This window comes from Lycorma delicatula, chromosome 9 (genome assembly GCF_047948215.1).
Source record: "Lycorma delicatula isolate Av1 chromosome 9, ASM4794821v1, whole genome shotgun sequence".
NCBI classification, from domain to species: Eukaryota; Metazoa; Arthropoda; class Insecta; order Hemiptera; family Fulgoridae; genus Lycorma; species Lycorma delicatula.
The window spans coordinates 54,996,157-55,013,696 of NC_134463.1; the positions used below are offsets into that span (position 1 = coordinate 54,996,157).

The 17,540-nt window shown below is 29.5% G+C and overlaps 1 protein-coding gene across 1 annotated transcript in view; it reads right to left on the bottom strand.

Annotated features, from left to right (window-relative positions):
- LOC142330468 (G protein-activated inward rectifier potassium channel 3-like) overlaps positions 1-12,073 on the bottom strand; it is a 119,931-nt gene extending 107,858 nt beyond the window's left edge. The window contains exon 1 of the mRNA XM_075375713.1: positions 11,923-12,073. Coding sequence (XP_075231828.1) covers positions 11,923-11,960 — 38 coding nt within the window. The 5' untranslated portion in view covers positions 11,961-12,073. The remainder of the gene's footprint in view (positions 1-11,922) is intronic.
- Positions 12,074-17,540: the final 5,467 nt, after the last annotated feature.

Below are 17,540 nucleotides of genomic sequence, written 5' to 3' on the forward strand. Positions count from 1 at the left end.
TTCTTTTTTGTTAGCAACGTCGCTAAAGCACTAAATCCACGTTCAGACAAATACGATGACAGAAATGCTATCAGAAATCGTTGATCAATCGATCATAATCCAAGGTACAGTTGCGAGATAAGCTTTGCAGCCAAAATTCTTGGTAGCCATGCAAAATCTTTGCATTTTTTTTTACCAGCATCGCCTTTCTAGACCGCCTGAACATTCAAAATTTTCTGTGGGGCCTTCTACCGCCCCCCCATGAAGGCCTCCAGCGCCCACAAAGAGTCGTTATCAACTAATTTGAGATCGAATGATCTAGATGAGCTAGCTGAACACTAAATCGTAAAAATTTGCAAACGCCCGATACCCCATTTTTGACAAGATCACCATACTTTCCCCTTAAATATAACTAACTATCCTAGTTATATTCGCCGAAAGAATAAAAATTTAATTTTAAAATCCTTTTCTTGACCTAAATTTAATTAATAGTAATTATTTACTTTTAAGCACGTAAAATATATATATATTATAATTACAGATTAAATAATCTATTTTTTTAATTTAATTAAAAAGTTATAATAGTAATATTAGCAAGCAATTATATATATATATATATATATATATATATATATATATATATATATATATATATATATATATATATATAAATTGGAACAAATACAAAATAAATAAATGTGTTTAAAAAAAATGTAAAAACAAAAATAAATAAAGATATAGATTATTGTCAGGAACGATATTAGTTCAATTTAATTCACGTTTAGCTAGCAATATAACAAACACAGTAGTGTAATACTGCTTTAAACCTGATTTGCCTGATCTAATTTGGCAGCAGTTATAAGCCTAATCCAAGGATAATTTGATATATACATTCTTTTAGCGCGTCGTTAACGCAAATGATACTTGGTTAAGAATTTATATATATATATATATATATATATATAAATGACGGCGCCGAGTCTCACGTGCTTCGCCCGCCAAACGCGAATCATATTTCATGCAAAAGTAAACTTTACAATATATAAAGGGAATTTTATATCAATATTTATTTAAAACTATTTTATACGAGTCTTACAAAGTAACACAAAGATAAAAGAGATTTAAAAAAAACTTTAAAGAAACAAGAAGTAATACTTGTTACAATTACAAATATATTGTAATAAGTTAATGACAAAAAAAAACTTCATCACTGGGTCAACTATTTGAACACGATATAACATGTAATAAAATTTTTTCTAATGAAAGGTCAAGACCTCGTGGCTCTTATTTTTGACAATACGGGGATTGGCAACTCATAGGCCGTAGCCCAGTTATAATCTTTTTTCTTCCCGCAACTACTGTAGGAGGAAAAAGTTCGAAACCCTGCCAGCAGCTGTATATAAAGCATTCTCCCACCATCAGAAGTTATATTGACGTCACTTTTCTAATATTTCAATTTAGAAAACATACCAAGATAATGTTTTTTTTATCAGTACATTGTATACTAAAAAAATTCATTTTTTTTAATATATGTTTATGAAAACTGATTTATGAGGTAGATTTCATAAGAAAGCTACCTACTGTAATGGGTACCACGATTCGACTTCCGGAAAATTTTGACATATCTTCGCGTTTTACATCCTCCAGAACCCAAAACTACGGTCAGTTCAAAAGTTTATATATATATATATATATATATATATATATATATTTCACTTTCTTGTGGACACGATATCTGCCGTAATTTTGCGCCAATCACTTTCAAATTCATATATAAAATATAACTATACAAAATCTCGTTTGAATTCGTTAATGGGCAAAATCGGACCATGGGGTAGGAAATAAGAAGGCTTTTTCGAAAAAAAAAACAAAATATCGCTATAACTTTCTTATTAAGTAAAATATCGAATTCGTTTAAAGTTCCTACCATTATTTAGATAAGGGCCTAAAACTTATGTAAGTAATGTTTTTTGATATCACCAACCATTGGTCCAGGGGATGAAAAAATTGGGTTTTAAAAAAAAAACAATTTGGAAAAATGGGGACAAAGAAAATCATACCTCCCTTAATAGGCACAGTATCGAATCGGTTTAAAGTGGCCGTTAGTCTTCTAAACATTACCTAAAACTTTTGTCTGAAACAATCTTTGATATGACCCAACCCTTACGGCAAGGGATGGGCAAAATGCTGGTAGAATTGTAAGAAGATGGGGCTTGTCGTATGCTAAACATGTGAAACATTTTTCACATGTAACCATTGTCTTATTGAGTAAATTTAAAGTTTTTCTTAAATTTAAGATGGGAATCTTTTTTATCCTCTACTTAGCACCGGTGAAATCTACCTCCACCTTCCGGCGTGTCGAAAGGGACTTTTTTAATTTGAATATAACAATTATTATTTTACTTCATTGGATATTTAAAAAAAATCTAAAGAAGATTTAACGGTCTTGACAAGGGTTGAAAGAGTACATAATAGGCAAAAATCAGTTCAACGGAATAAGCAGCTCAAAAGAAAAGGAATTCTGGCTAGACCTATACAATTACTAGTCAGAGTTTAAAAAGAGCCACTTCGGATTACACTTACGATTAGATGCGCAGTAGTTCTATGTAGGAGGAGTGTTTGTACTGGAGAAGTAGAAGGAATAATGTACCGTGACGTCGTAGACAGTAAGAAGCCAATTGCCGGTCCAGCAATTCATCTCCACTGTAAGTGTCAACTGAGCTATTTACTGTGGTTTTTCTTTGGGAAGGATAATATCATAGTAGGAGTGACAGTTCATGCGAGAAGAATACCACAGTGTGTCAACTTAACTATACGACTTTCATTATCTTTAAAATTATAAAATGCTCTCCCTCACACACCATATTTCATTTAGTTTATTAAGCTCGGGTTTAAACACTACTCGTAGGCTATTATGACAAAGTACTGCAAAAATTAAAAATATAAATAAATTTAAAAAATTTTTAAATAGAGAAAATAAAAACGGTTATTGACTTATTTGACTAGTTTTCATTTAGCCTTCCCTTCCACAATTAAACTTTCCATTAGGCATATAAATTTTAATTTTAGCTTGCACATTGCGATCTATTTTTTTTTTCATAATATCTTTACATTTCATAGAAAACTAGGAGCCCGCGGTGCTGCGCAGAATCAGTAAATTTATTTTTAGCCTCTGGGACTACCGTTAGATATTTATTCAGAGGATGAGATGAAATGGCAAATTTGTAACGAGTGAAAATGCCATACCTGACCGGGATTCAAACCCGAGACCTCTGGAAGAAAGGCCGAGACACTACTACTCGAGTCAAAAAGGCCGATAAGTAAATAAAGTTAACGGTAAATGCCTAAATGATAAATAACAACAGTCCGCATTTCTTCAATAACCGATTTCTATATATATATATACTGCTGTAACAAGACCGGTATAACAGACGTAATTAACGGAATCCTGCCAATTAAGAAGAAGGTATTAGAAAATATAATAATGGGAGAAATCCAGAGAAAGGGACTAAAAGAAACCCTTTTAGTAAAGGTAAAAGGTCCGCTTAAAAATCATCCTTTGCAATACTGCCCACTGAACACCTAAACAGATCTTGTTCCTTGAGAACAGTTTACCGAACTCAGGTTAGGAATGCATGGAAATGAAAGGACTCGGTCGATCGTTCTCACGCTCAACTGGGGTCTGGTCCTGTATTTATAGAGTATAAATACTCTGGAGAAGACCAGTTGAAATCAGTCTAAGCGAGACGTTATCATGTCTGCGAGATGTGAGTCTGAGAGAGAGTTCTGCGAGGAGATTCTGTGTCAGAGTATTCTGAGAGGAGGTCAGTGAAGGAGCAAATTTGTAGTGTATTAAGTTCGACGCGATTACGGTGAGATTACAAGTAATTCCAATACATGAAAACAGGAAGTAGTTCGGTAAGTTACTGTTAGACTATATGTGAAAGAGGTAATGGACTAAATTTCATTCATAAACTGTAGTTTATAAAAAAAATTTTTTTAAAAAATGAGTAGTTTTATTTGTGAACAGCAAAGGTATTTGCAGAAAAGGAACTTTATACTTGTCTTATCTATTTTACTATTGTTGATAATACAAGACTAGTGGTTAAAAGTGTTAAGTCTAGCGGTCATGCTGATGTCTTTCGTCAATGGGACTGAATTATATTTAACTATCTGTGAATAAATCCTGACGATTACCTTAAATTCGGTTTTGCAGGTAATCACTGTCTATTATTAATATTAATATTGTTGTGGATGTGATTACTATGATTACTATTTATTATTACTGGCATTTATTATTATTATTTTTCTTGTTGTGATTACTTTGATTATTATTTATTTATTATTGATATTTATTATTATGATTATTATTGTGGTGCGATTACTACTTTTATTATTGGTTTTATTATTGTCATTTATTATTATTATTTGTCTTATTTTATTTATGTTCTTAAAATAATAAATTTCAATTATATAAACATTTTCAACTGTCAATTTCTGAACATCCTGATCGAGCCGCGAACACGCGACAATATATATATACATCGATTACCGTTCAAACTTCGTATTACATGTACATTTACGTATACAATGTTACATTTAAAGTGTTATAGTTTGTATGTCATTTCTCAGTCCGTTAAACCAATCAAAGAGCATATGTACGTGATTTATTATTGGTTAATTTAATTAACGTTCCCTTAAATTATTTTTAGGAATTTAATAATGCCGACTCTATGGCGCGTCTCGGCCTTTCATCCGGAGGTCCCGGATTCGAATACCGGTCAGACATGGCATTTTCACACGCAACATTGTCATCCATCTCCCCTACTGAAGCAATACCTAACGATACTCCCGAAGGTAAAAAAAAATTAATTTATGGACGTGATTGTTTAAACTCGACGAATTTAACCATTAGACCAACCCGGTGGGATGATAAAATATATTATTGACGATAAAAAGAATAAAGTTTAAAAAAATTCCAAATCATGTTTATAGATAATTTCATTTTAAAAAAAGTTTTTTTATTTAAAATCATACGGAGAAAAGTTACAAAAGTATTTATCAGCAGGAAACAGTATTAAAAAAGTAAAAAAAGCAATACGATTGAAATTGAAAACCTCTTTCTTTTACTGAAATCTACTAATTATTTAACGATTGTGTACATGAAAAAAGCTACTTTTAAATTTTCTTCCTTTTTTTTTTAACCAACAAGATATAATCAGTTTTAACTACTTTGTAAATTGATTCAATTTAAGTAATAATCACGTTTGTTTGGTTTATTTATAGAGATCTAATAAAAAAATTAAAATAAATTAAAATATATAAAACATCTTTAAAATTGTATTCATAAAATAGTAAATTTTATAAATACAATTTTAAGAAATGAAACAGTTTACAAACAAGTCGACCCGATTCTCAGTACAATGAAAAAAAACGAAGGAAGTATTTCCCATTTTTTCCACTTATTAAGAATGCCTGAGAACCGAATTCTAAAAACACTGGTCTCAAGGAATATTAACAAAAAAAACCTGTGGAAAATATGCTGGAAAAATCCAAAGAGATCTTCAAGAAATTGGATTGAGGGTTGAGGACGCCTCTGATAAAATGAAAATTAACTACGCACTTCAAAACAATAGATTCAACGTTAAAAAATTAGAAAGGCATAACAAAGTAGAGGTCACAGACGAGATCATGAAGCAATGATCCGATAGAATGAAGAAATACTGGGAAAATCGAAGGGCCAGACTGATACAGAAATCCAAGAGGAAGTAAAATATGGATGACTAAATTGGGGTCCAATGTGCAAATATTTGTTTAATTTAACATTAACATCTATCTATTCCTTATATACATAAATGTAAATATATTTATGATTTTTAATCTTCTTCAAGAAATATACCACAGTGAGATATAATATATATATATATATATATATATATATGTATATACAGTGATTAAAGTATCTAAATTTAAAAAAAAAACTGGGTTCCTATTGCAAAATCGCTAGAAATTTCTTATTAATGAATCCATTTAAATAAGGTTGAATATTTGTATCTGCCAAACATTAATATTCCCTATGACCTCTTTAATAAGCGTTACGACTTCTGACGAAGAACAGAGGATTCGATGTGGTAACATGATTATAATGCTTTTAATTGTTTAGATTTATCTAATAAACACTGAATAAATAAATCCATTGTTTCACAACAGACAGTTATGGATTAATTTGTTATTCTGCACTATTTCTGTGATATTATATTTGATTGATACGTATGGTATTCTGAAAATTTATAAGATACGTGATGTAACTTCGTTGATTCGATGATAAGGCACAAAGTCCCTTATTAACGAAATGTTTGAGGCAACTGTAACCGATTAATTCACGGATTCTAAACTCAAAATATATCATATAATTCATTATATATAATTTAAACTCCCGCACAAGATTAGCGCTAACCATTTGCATTACTGCATCACACAACCGATGCATATGAGTTGCTATAGCGAACAAATAAGTGTTTCTTGTACTATTAAACATTACCTGTATTCCATTGCAATGTTAATTTCCAATAGATTATTCGTATACGTGAAACGAATTCGAATACGATGGTAAACTATGTACTTCACTATTCAATTTCCACTTATGCTTCGTTCGGAATGCTTTCAAACAGTTCATCATTGAATTCAGATATTCAAAACGTATATGAACACGTCTTGTGGTAGATTTTGATTTTAATTTAAGATTCGGATTAAGCATCGTTAAAATATTACAAAAATTCACGAATGGCCGTGACTGAGCGTCGAATTTACTTCGAAATGGCCGCCTAAATTAAAATTTTGTAATAATCATTATAGTATAATGATTTAAGCTACCAATTTGGTTCATATTCACTAATGTAAGGTTTACTAAACTGCAAAAAGAAATATCAATTTTGTAAATCAAGAATAAGATCTATAGTTATGATAGAAATCTTTGTATCTTTATGCTCGATTTCACGAGCATATGATTGACACATAACCGCATTTCCTTTTCCTCTCAATTCCCCGCATTTCCTCTCTTAATCTTTTTATTCTTTCCTTGGTCTTTTCTGCCTCTTTATATTTATCATATTCTCTTAATATTTTTATTCTTTGTTTGATTTTAACATTTCTTCCTCTTTATATTTATCATCTTCTGTTAACTTTTTTTTATTCTTCTCTTGTTCTTAACTTTTTCTTCCCCTTCATATTCAACTTGTAGTTTTTTGGGATATATTCACATTATCTTTCTTTTTCCTGTATCATGGTTTCTTTTTAATTTTTGATTATTCACCAAATAATCCAATAATAAAAACTGAGTATTTTACACCATAAGGTCGAAATTAACATTTGTAACCAGTATACAGAACTCACTAAACGTAATAGTTTATTATTAACTTTTATTTATACGACATACCAGAATTCTAAAACTTTTGTTAATCAGAAACTCACAAAGATATGAATAATATTGATCTAGTAATACGAGTTATAAAGGGACTTTTACGCTACTCTAATATTTCACGTAAGATTGTTGAATTAATAATTGTATAAATTATTTGATGTTAATAAAAACTAATATTTCAACAATTGTGTAACTGACCACTTTATTAAAGAATTGGAGGATCGTATCTCACTTTCAAATGAAATAAGTTGAAATAAAGTGCAGCAAAAAATGTGTATATGTAATTTAATAGGCGTACAAGGAAGTCATGTGATGTCCACATCAGATTTTTTGTTAATTCTTCTTTCCACTTTCTTTGTTTTCTGAAGTTCATCTGTTTTATTTTTGCTTCTAAGATTGAATAGTACTTTACATGCACAAGACACTTCTGGTCGAGTTACTGTGTTGTAATGTCTGATTTTTGTCTTTATTGAGAGAGATTTCTTTTTGTATGTGTGTCATTTAATCTCTATGCAATTCGAAGTTTATCGATTCTATTTTGGATTTTTTACTGTTTTAATTGTTTGATTAATAATGGATATTATAATTTTTAGTTTATCATTTATGTTTGTTGATATTATTTAACCGAAGTATTTAGATTTATCTTTGGTTTTAATTACTTGTCGGTTGTTATGGGTGATGTGATTCGGTTTCTTGGTGATGGGCAGTATTTCGATCTTTTCATATGAGATTTGCAATCCGGCATTATAAAATACATGTAAAATGTGTGTCAGTTCTTTCTGAAATCTGATAAGATTTTTTTCCAATAATGTACGTGTTATTATTAACTGGAATCAGTAAAACGACAAATAAAAATTGAATAAATCGAAAAAAAGAATTAATTTTTAGTAAACTGTGTCAGAGAAGTATTTAAAATGGAGTGGTTACACTTGTGTATGTTTTTAAATGTGTATTACAATAATAATAATAATAATAGATTCACAATATTTTGATATCATATAAAGTTGTTTATACGTAAAAATAGACACTATTTGCAATTGGTGAATTAAACCCTTTTCTTGCTAAAATTTTTCAACACAATTTTCTTTCCATATTTTTTTGAAATACCACTTAAATTAAAAAAAAAGATTTTTTTTGAAAAGAGTTACTTCTTATTAATTTTTTTACATAAAAGATAACATTTTGTTAAGTTTTGCACACATTCGAAAATTTAAAAATAAATTAGTATCTTATAATCATTTTTTTTATCATAACATTCTATTGATTAGCTTTAAACAAGCACTCCTCGAAAAGGAAACATAAGATGGCGTCATATTGCAAAATGGAGGTAAGAAGATTAAGTCAATTCGACTCTAAATACAACATCAAGGATTATTTATTTGCGAATTCATCAAAACATTAATTAAGTAGGTATATTATTTAAATCTAGTATTAATTTTTTCAAAATTTTAAAGAAATAATTTTTGTAAAAAAGATTATATATTTACTAACCTTTCCCGGTATAATTTTTTTTTTTAAATATGGTAGCAATGTTTATTAAAATAAAAGACCTTACATATATTAATTACAAATAGCACATATTTGGGGGTCCCTGGTTCGAATCCCGGTCAGACATGGCATTTTTCACACACGCTACAAATCATTCATCTCATCCTCTGTACAGTAATGCTTAACTGCGGCCCCGGAGGTTAAAAGAAAAAAAAAAAGCACATATTTGGGATTTATCCAAATTACATTGTTATGAAATGGCTTTTAGTTTTTTGATAAATAAAAATTTACACATACATATAACGTAAAATGGTAAACTTTATTTTCTAATCGTAAAAAATTCCCCTCTTCAATTCAAAGATATTTAATTGTATTTTTTTTTTAATTTCTCATTTCAGAGTATATAAAATTACCAGTATGGTATCTAAATTTTTTTCCGTCCTAAACTTCTTAATATGTGTACAAAATTTCATGCTAGTACATTACCGTAAATATTCCTCTATTACTATTTCACTTAACCAGTTCATAAACAGCAAATTTTTATAACAGCATTTTAAACAGCAAATAATGTATTTATTATATTTGTGCAAAAATAAATGGTATTCTTCTGTGAACGCTCCTTTACATTTAAAATGTACAGTAGCGTAAACATTAACAAATATAAATATCAGCATATAATAACCACTATCCACAAATCTTTTATTTTTGTACTTCTTGACAAATTAGGGATGATATTCCGAAATTCAAAATATTAATAATATATTGGTTAAAATAATATTAACGAACAATTATGATTAAAATTTGGTGTGGTAGTTTGTGTATTAAAAGAACTTACCAAATACAATTTCGAAAATATCGATTTTACGTAGAAGAGATATCAAAAGGATGCCTAATACATCTCCAAGTGGTTAGGCTTTACGTCAATAATATAAAATAGTTTAAATTTTATAAAATCACTGACGTATGTTACAAATTTTACTTTCATCTATCTTTTTTTAACATATTATCGGTTAAATGGGAAAAGAGAAATAAAATCCTTGATTACTTAAATGAAGCTTGAAAAATTCGGGTATAAGGATCAACAAAAAGAAGACAAAGTGTATGGTATTAGATGGAAAAGAAGGGAGGATTGAGATTAAGATAGGAAATGAAGTTTTAGAGTAGGTGAAAAAATTTCAGCACTTGGGGATCTTTATAACTGTTGAATTGACTTGCGCAGTAGAGAATAAAATAAAAATATCATGAAGAAAGCAGGCATTTAATAAAAAGGAAGACTGCTGTCTGGAAAGTTAAACTCAGCGTTAAGGCTGAGGTTAATGAAATGTTTTATTTGGAGTGTTATCCTCCATGGAGCTGACGTGGACGATGAGAAAGGCAAACAGAAAACGAATTGAGGCTTTTAAGATGTGGGTGTGTCGCACAATGATAAATTCCAGATGGTAAGACCATGTAACAAATGAAAAAGTAATAAGGAGAATCGAAGAGAACAGGAAAATGCTAAATGTGATTGAATATAGGAAAAGGAACTGCCTAGGATACTGTTTGAGAAGAAGGTATTTATTAGAGGATGCGATAGAAGGCTTAGTTAATAAAAGGAAAGGAAGATATTTCAAATGATGGATAGGTAATGGAAAAGGGAAAATATGCGGAAACAAAGAGGTTATCAAAGAATAGAACAAGATGGACAGCAGTAGCCGTGGCAGGACCTGCCCTAATGGCCGAACGCTGTGAATAAATTATTGTTTAAAATAACCCAAGAACTATTAAATATGTATACATATTTTTTTTAATTCGGCGTCGTTTCAAGACGCAATCATTTAAAACTAAATTTTCTTTTTAAAAATTGTTTAATGATTCGTAAATTATAGTATCTTCATCGTGGACTGTATTTTTGCTTTGAATAAAAATTTTTATTTTTATTTAGGAAATAAAAAACTATAGTTTTATAAGTAATCATTTTTATTTTATCACTCGGTGAAAGGTTTTAATTTTTAGAGCTGAATACAACGCCAGGAAAATATGGTACAAGTCTTAATTAATTACATATAAATGTCTAACGCATCAGTTCAAGAAATATCAGAAAATTAATTATTTTACGTAACGTAATTATAAATACAAAATAAATTACGATATACCGGTAAAGAAATAACGTTTATATTCTTTTTTTTTAATTTTATAATCGATATCCTTATTAACTTTAAAATCAATAAAAAAATATTACTTTTCATATATAAAAAAATTAAAATTAATTACTTTAACTAATAAGTTTAATAATATTAATTATTTGTTTACTAATAATAAAAAAAAAAGTTGTTTTTATTTACACTGAATCGGTGCCAGAGTGCTAAAAATATTGCGGTGTACGTTTAAGAACTTCGAGGTTTATATTTTTGCTTTAAATTAAAGCATATCAAATTTTAAATTCATAATCCTATTAATCAGGTCGCAAAAAAAATAGGCTGATAAAATAACTTTTAAAAATTCAACTTACAAAAACGTTCTTCCAGTTGCTATACTTCGAATCACAAAGGTGAAAGAGTTTATATTATTAAAATTATTAACATTTACGGGATAAAGATTAAATTATTAAGATTATAAATTTACGGGATATTTGCAATATTACTATTTATTCTTTAGTTTAAACCAAAAGATTATAAATTATTTTATTAATTTACGAAACTTATAGAATATTCCTAAAAGCAGATTATTTTTTAGGTTATGAAATTATTTTAAGCGAGATTTCATTTTAATAGTAGACACAATTTTTCCTACAAAATAAATGTACGGAGGCAAACTATCAACTCATATTGTAATATTATATATATATTTAACGTAAAATGCATTACACTTCTTTACTGGCGAATATAGTGCAAATCTAAGGGCTTTTGCACAGTTAGTAGCCAATAACTGAGAAGCTAAATAAATTAATTTAAAAAAAATCTACAATTTCAAAAAAAGCAAAAAAAAAATACTATCTATTTAAAAAAAGTTTAAAAAATACTATAAATAAACAATAAACATGAAAAAAAACAAACACTGAACGACAGTTGAAGAAGAAATGTTTAAAACACATAACGAATCATAACTGAAATATAAACTTTTTTTACACACTTAAGACAGTTATGTTCCAAACAAAATAGACACAAAATACACATATCATATACACAATAGATCAGTACTGTGTTCACTTAAAAGAAAGACTGTGCCAGTTAAGAAAGAACCAGGCTAGACATGACGAGGTTTACCTAAAGTAACCAATGGGTCGCCAATTAGAAACTATATTTACAGACAGGGTTCCAATCCACTGCCAAATACAGTGGATCGCCCGCTATCTCCCTCTGCCACTTAACGTAAGAACTGTTTTGAATTCGCCGTACTGTAAAAATATTAAATTAAAAAAAAAAAAAAAACCAAAAAAAAACAATATTTAATATCGACGCCACAGTTAATATAATTTACTTTGATGCCGTTTCCAACTCATTAAAAATATTTATTAACCCACATTTACACAATAGTTTGTAATTTCGCTAATTATTATTTTTTTTTTTTAAATAAGGGTGTAAACCTTATATAAGAACATTTAAATTAATGTTTCAGTTTATTTTAAACTTACAAAAAGATTTGGCCTCCCGCTATTTCAGTTCAAAGTATTATTTTTAGTTTAATTCTTTTCTTTTGAAAAAAAATAATAAATCGCATATTTAAATAATCGTGTTAGCCTTTGACGTGAAAATAATTTATTCAGTTGTACCAACTATGGGTAAAGAATTTAGTAAGCAACTAATAACTGTAATCTCTACGAAAAAGTATCAAAAAATTAAAGGAATGTGATGAAAAAGTTATGCCTAAATAATATACATTCTATTATCAAATGTAGTATATAACTTTTAGGAAATATAACATTTTATATGATTTAATTTTGAAAATTTTTAGATATTTAATTTCATTACAACACCAAACATAAAAACCTAACTAAAATACAAAATTATACAAAATGGATTAACTTGGTATGTTGTTTATCAATTAAGTTCAATTTTTTATTAGAAATCTTTTACATACATGTAAATTATTTTATAACAGTTTTCACTTACCAATAATCTTTAATAGCAACAATGTTCAAGAGCTTTCGGATTATAAATTCATCCTCAGGAACAATGATGTGTTATACATTATAATTATTTACTTCACATATCATTAATTATACTAAACTAAATTCTATAAAAATATAAATATAACAATTGATCGTCAAAAAGTAAAATAAATTTAACGTTATCCGTCATGTCAGCATGCAATTCTAAATTGTTATCTTGTTAAGATAAGTATAAATAATGATATGTGAAGTAAATAATTATAATGTATAACACATCATTGTTCCTGAGGATGGATTAAAAATCCAAAAGCGCTCGAACATTACTATTAAAGATTGTTGGTAAGTAGAAACTATTATAGAAATAATTTATACATTAATACCAATAGGCCATGCTTAATAAGATTAATATAAGCATAACCGAGTGCATTAGCGATTTCCAAGTTCTTCGGAAATCCGCTAAAAATTTACATTTAAAGTAAATTTAAGCTCTTGAAAAATTCGAATATTTTGACTGATTATAAGAAATCACTACATAACCTCTAATAATCCTGTCCGTAGGAATATGGAATGGAGTTTTTTTAGCTTAAAAAAATATACGATGACTTACCAGGGGATCCGTAGCCGGACTGTGCAAATGAAAGGAGGAGAAAGTACCGTTACATCATGGAGGTCAGTATTTTTAACAAGATAAAAAAATTATAATTAAATTTTATTTAAGTTTACGAATAACAGACAAAATATTATCGACTTACCCTGAATTTTAGCGAAAACGTGGTATTAACAATTTACGAATGAAGTTACATTATTTGTATAAAAGATCATTTTTTTAATTTATCTCTTTAGAAAAAGACTAAAATTAATCAATTTTTCTACCAAGATCGATTTTATCTAGGTTATTCCAGGATAAAGAGTATGAAAAAGAAGGAAATCAACATCAACCCTGAAAATTGTTCAGAAATATATCAAAAGAATATAAATATTTAAGCATTACTATCAAAATAAATAGATATTTACTATACAATTACAATTTATTGCAATTAAATAACCATAAGTTTAATTAATCGATCATAATTAATAAAAGAGGTACTTTTTCAGATAGCTTTCATTATATTTACTATGTTTGTAAAATTTCATGAGTTTAACTGTAAAATTTAAAGATATATAGGATGATTTACAAAGAATGTAACAAATTGTCAGGACATTCACTAGTGGTAAAAATAAAGAGTTCATAAAAACTTACGTTCGGAACGTTTCGTTAGAAAGTGTTGGCTGGCCCTGAATTCTGGGCTTTCGGTAAATAATCCAGACCATAATTCTTGGGGCCCAAATTAAAGTTAAATTTAATCGTTTTACATGAAATTTTACCTGATATAATTGAACGAATAACTCTCAGAAGTGTATTTTTTCCAGAAATGTGGGTTAAAAAATTGGTATTTTATTTTTACGTAAATAAGTTTGTTAAATGGGTAATAAACGCATAAACATTAAATAAACCTTATAGAAAATTTGATTCTGAGTATAATGGTATATGAATAAAGTCCACAGAAATTAAATATACACGTTACAATTTGGAAGTTATTCAAAACAAATCAATAAGTAGCAGATTTTAACTAACCGTTAAACAAAACAAAATTTTCAAAATTACAACACAGAAGAATTAAATATTTTAAAAGAATAAACAATCAATATCATAAAAGAAATAAAACAGCACATCAATAAAACAATTTAGGTACTTACTTATTATCCCGTCGACTACAACCATAATGCTCCCGTAACTTTGAAAATACTTCAAAGTTACATTAACATATTTTGCATATTAAAAAAAAATCCCTTTTGGCACGCCGGAAGGCGGAGCTAAGGGCGCACCGATTTCACCGGTGCTAAGTAGGGGATAAAGAAGATTTTCCCTTAAAATTAAGAAAAACTTTAAATTTACTCAATACGACAATGTCTGCATGTGAAAGAAGTTTCACAAGTTTAGCAGACTACAAGTCCCATCTTCCTACAATTCCAGCAACTTTTAATCATCCCTTGCCGTAAGGGTTGGTCATATCAAAAATTGTTTCAGAAAAAATATTTAGGTAATGTTTAGAGGACTAACGACCACTTTAATCCGATTCGATACTGTGCCTATTAAGGGAATATGATTTGATTTTTGTCTTTGAAACCCCATTTTTTCCACCCTCTGATATCACCAATGGTTGGTGACATCAAAAAACTTTACTTACGTAAGTTTTAGGCCTTTATCCAAATAATAGTAGGAACTTTAAACGAATTCAATATTTTACTTAATAAAAATGTTACAGCGATATTTTGTTTTATCGAAACCATTCCCCCATTACCATTCACATTATCTGATTTTGATCGTTAACGAACTCGACGAAGATTTTGGGATGAATTATTTTTAAGGAACAATTTGAAAGTAATTGGCGCAAAATTACGGCAGTTATTGTGTCCACAAAAAGTGAAATATATATGATATATATATATATATATATATTAAGTTTTGAGCTGACGGTGGTTTTGGTGCCTGGGGGATGTGAAACTAGAGGATATGTCGAAATTTTCCGGAAGTCGAATCACGGTACCCATTACAAAAGGTAGCTTTCTTATGAAATCTACCTAATATAAGCATTATTACTTATAATTATACATATTAATTAACCAAACTTAACCTACGTTCGCTTCGCTCGCAAACCTCAACTAATTAACAGTAATGTTTTGACTATTTAAATAATAAATAATTGCAATAATTACTTAAGTTATTATTTAAATACGGAAACATTACTATATTGTCGGGAATATTGCAACTGAAATATCGGGAAGCGAGAGCGTGAGGGACAGTTCCGTACGGAACGGCCGTTCGCCCGTGCTTGCACGGGTGATCGGTGATGATGAAGTGCGGGGACTCTCGAGGCCCTGAGCTAAAAGTCTGAGTCCTGGTGGGGCCGTCCCTGTGGGGGTGTCCCCGTTAGAGGCGAACCACAAAGGACCGAGTCCCGGTTGCTGGGTGATGGAGGCCGGGAACGGCATAGCCGGGCCTGGCGTTTCCCTAATCTGGCCTAGAGGCAGAAACACCTCCCGGAACCGTGTTCATGCTTAATGGGGGGTCTGGTTCCGGGAGGTAGGGAAAAAAATTACTCTATTAATTAGTCACGGTTAGCGAGCAAAGCGCGTAGGTTAAGTTTGGTTAAATTATATTTATAAAATAAATAAATATAAATGGTTATTTTGAGTAAGATTAACAATAACTCAAATGTTTCTATTTTTTTAGTCGACGGGCTAATACGGAAGTACCACAATTTATTATACATTTTTAAAGGTCATTCAAAACTAATTTTATCTAAACTTATTGAAATTTTTTTTCATAGGTAGGCAGTAGATATATAACTAGATGGTACTACTATTTAGTAGTACTATATTTATTTCATAGGTTGGAACCAGCTGCTGGTCCCAACAATTAAGCTTTTTTTATTGCATCTGAATAACAATAAAATTTAAGTAAGCGATTGGAATAGTGGACTATGTTATTATCTAACAACACCTATAAATCTCCTATAGAAGAATATGCGACATCATTTTTGTTAATGGGTACAGAGATGGAAACGCACGAGCTGCGTAGTCGCATGATTATCATCAAACACTTACGAATAGAAGGATTCCAGGTACGGAACATTTGCTTCGTTATTTCGATGCTTATATAACACTGGGTCACTGCCGCCTCCATATATTGCACAACGGCAATAACAACATCCTGCGGCGGAAGAAGAAAACGTAATTCAGCACGATGAACGTATCCCGGTCATCTGCTCTGAATATGTTACCGCAGTAATTTTACATAAAATAATGAATGGAAAATATTTAAAGAGATCTTCCTGTACGTTCAAATAATTTGCACTGGATTCTAACAACGTTAATAATGTGGATTTTTTTTGGTTTACCCATTATGCTAAATTTATTCGAAGTGGAATTCTTAATTCAAAAAGATTCACATATGAAGTCATAAAAATCTACATACCACCGTCGAAACTGGATACAAACACGGGTTCTACGACTGTACACATTGGTTTCACAATGGTATAAAAATTTGATTAAAAGTTTTATTTGTTTATTATCCATTACGCCAAAAATAAAATTGTGTGTTTTCCGACCCCAATTTGTTGTCTTATACTCCTGATTTCTCGAAAACTACTAATAATATAGTTCTAGGATCGTATTTTTTTTTATTTCAATTTTTTAGGTCAGATTTCATACAAAACCACAACATTTATCCCTTAATTTGTGTCCCGAGAATTAATCTGGCTAAATTTTACGGAAGGGGCAAAAATCAGGCTGAAATCTTTCGCCAACCGATCCTCGCTAACGAAGCATTTCCAAACCGTTTGTTATATTCTTCGTGAATCAATCTGTATAAAGTGTATAACGTAGTTCTCCCGGGACTTTCATAACCTATTCTGCTTGTGAAAATAATGGAAAACATTTATATAAACATATCTCCTAAAATTCGAGAATAATGAAAATACCTTTAAAAAGATGATGTGGACACCACATGACTTCCTAAAT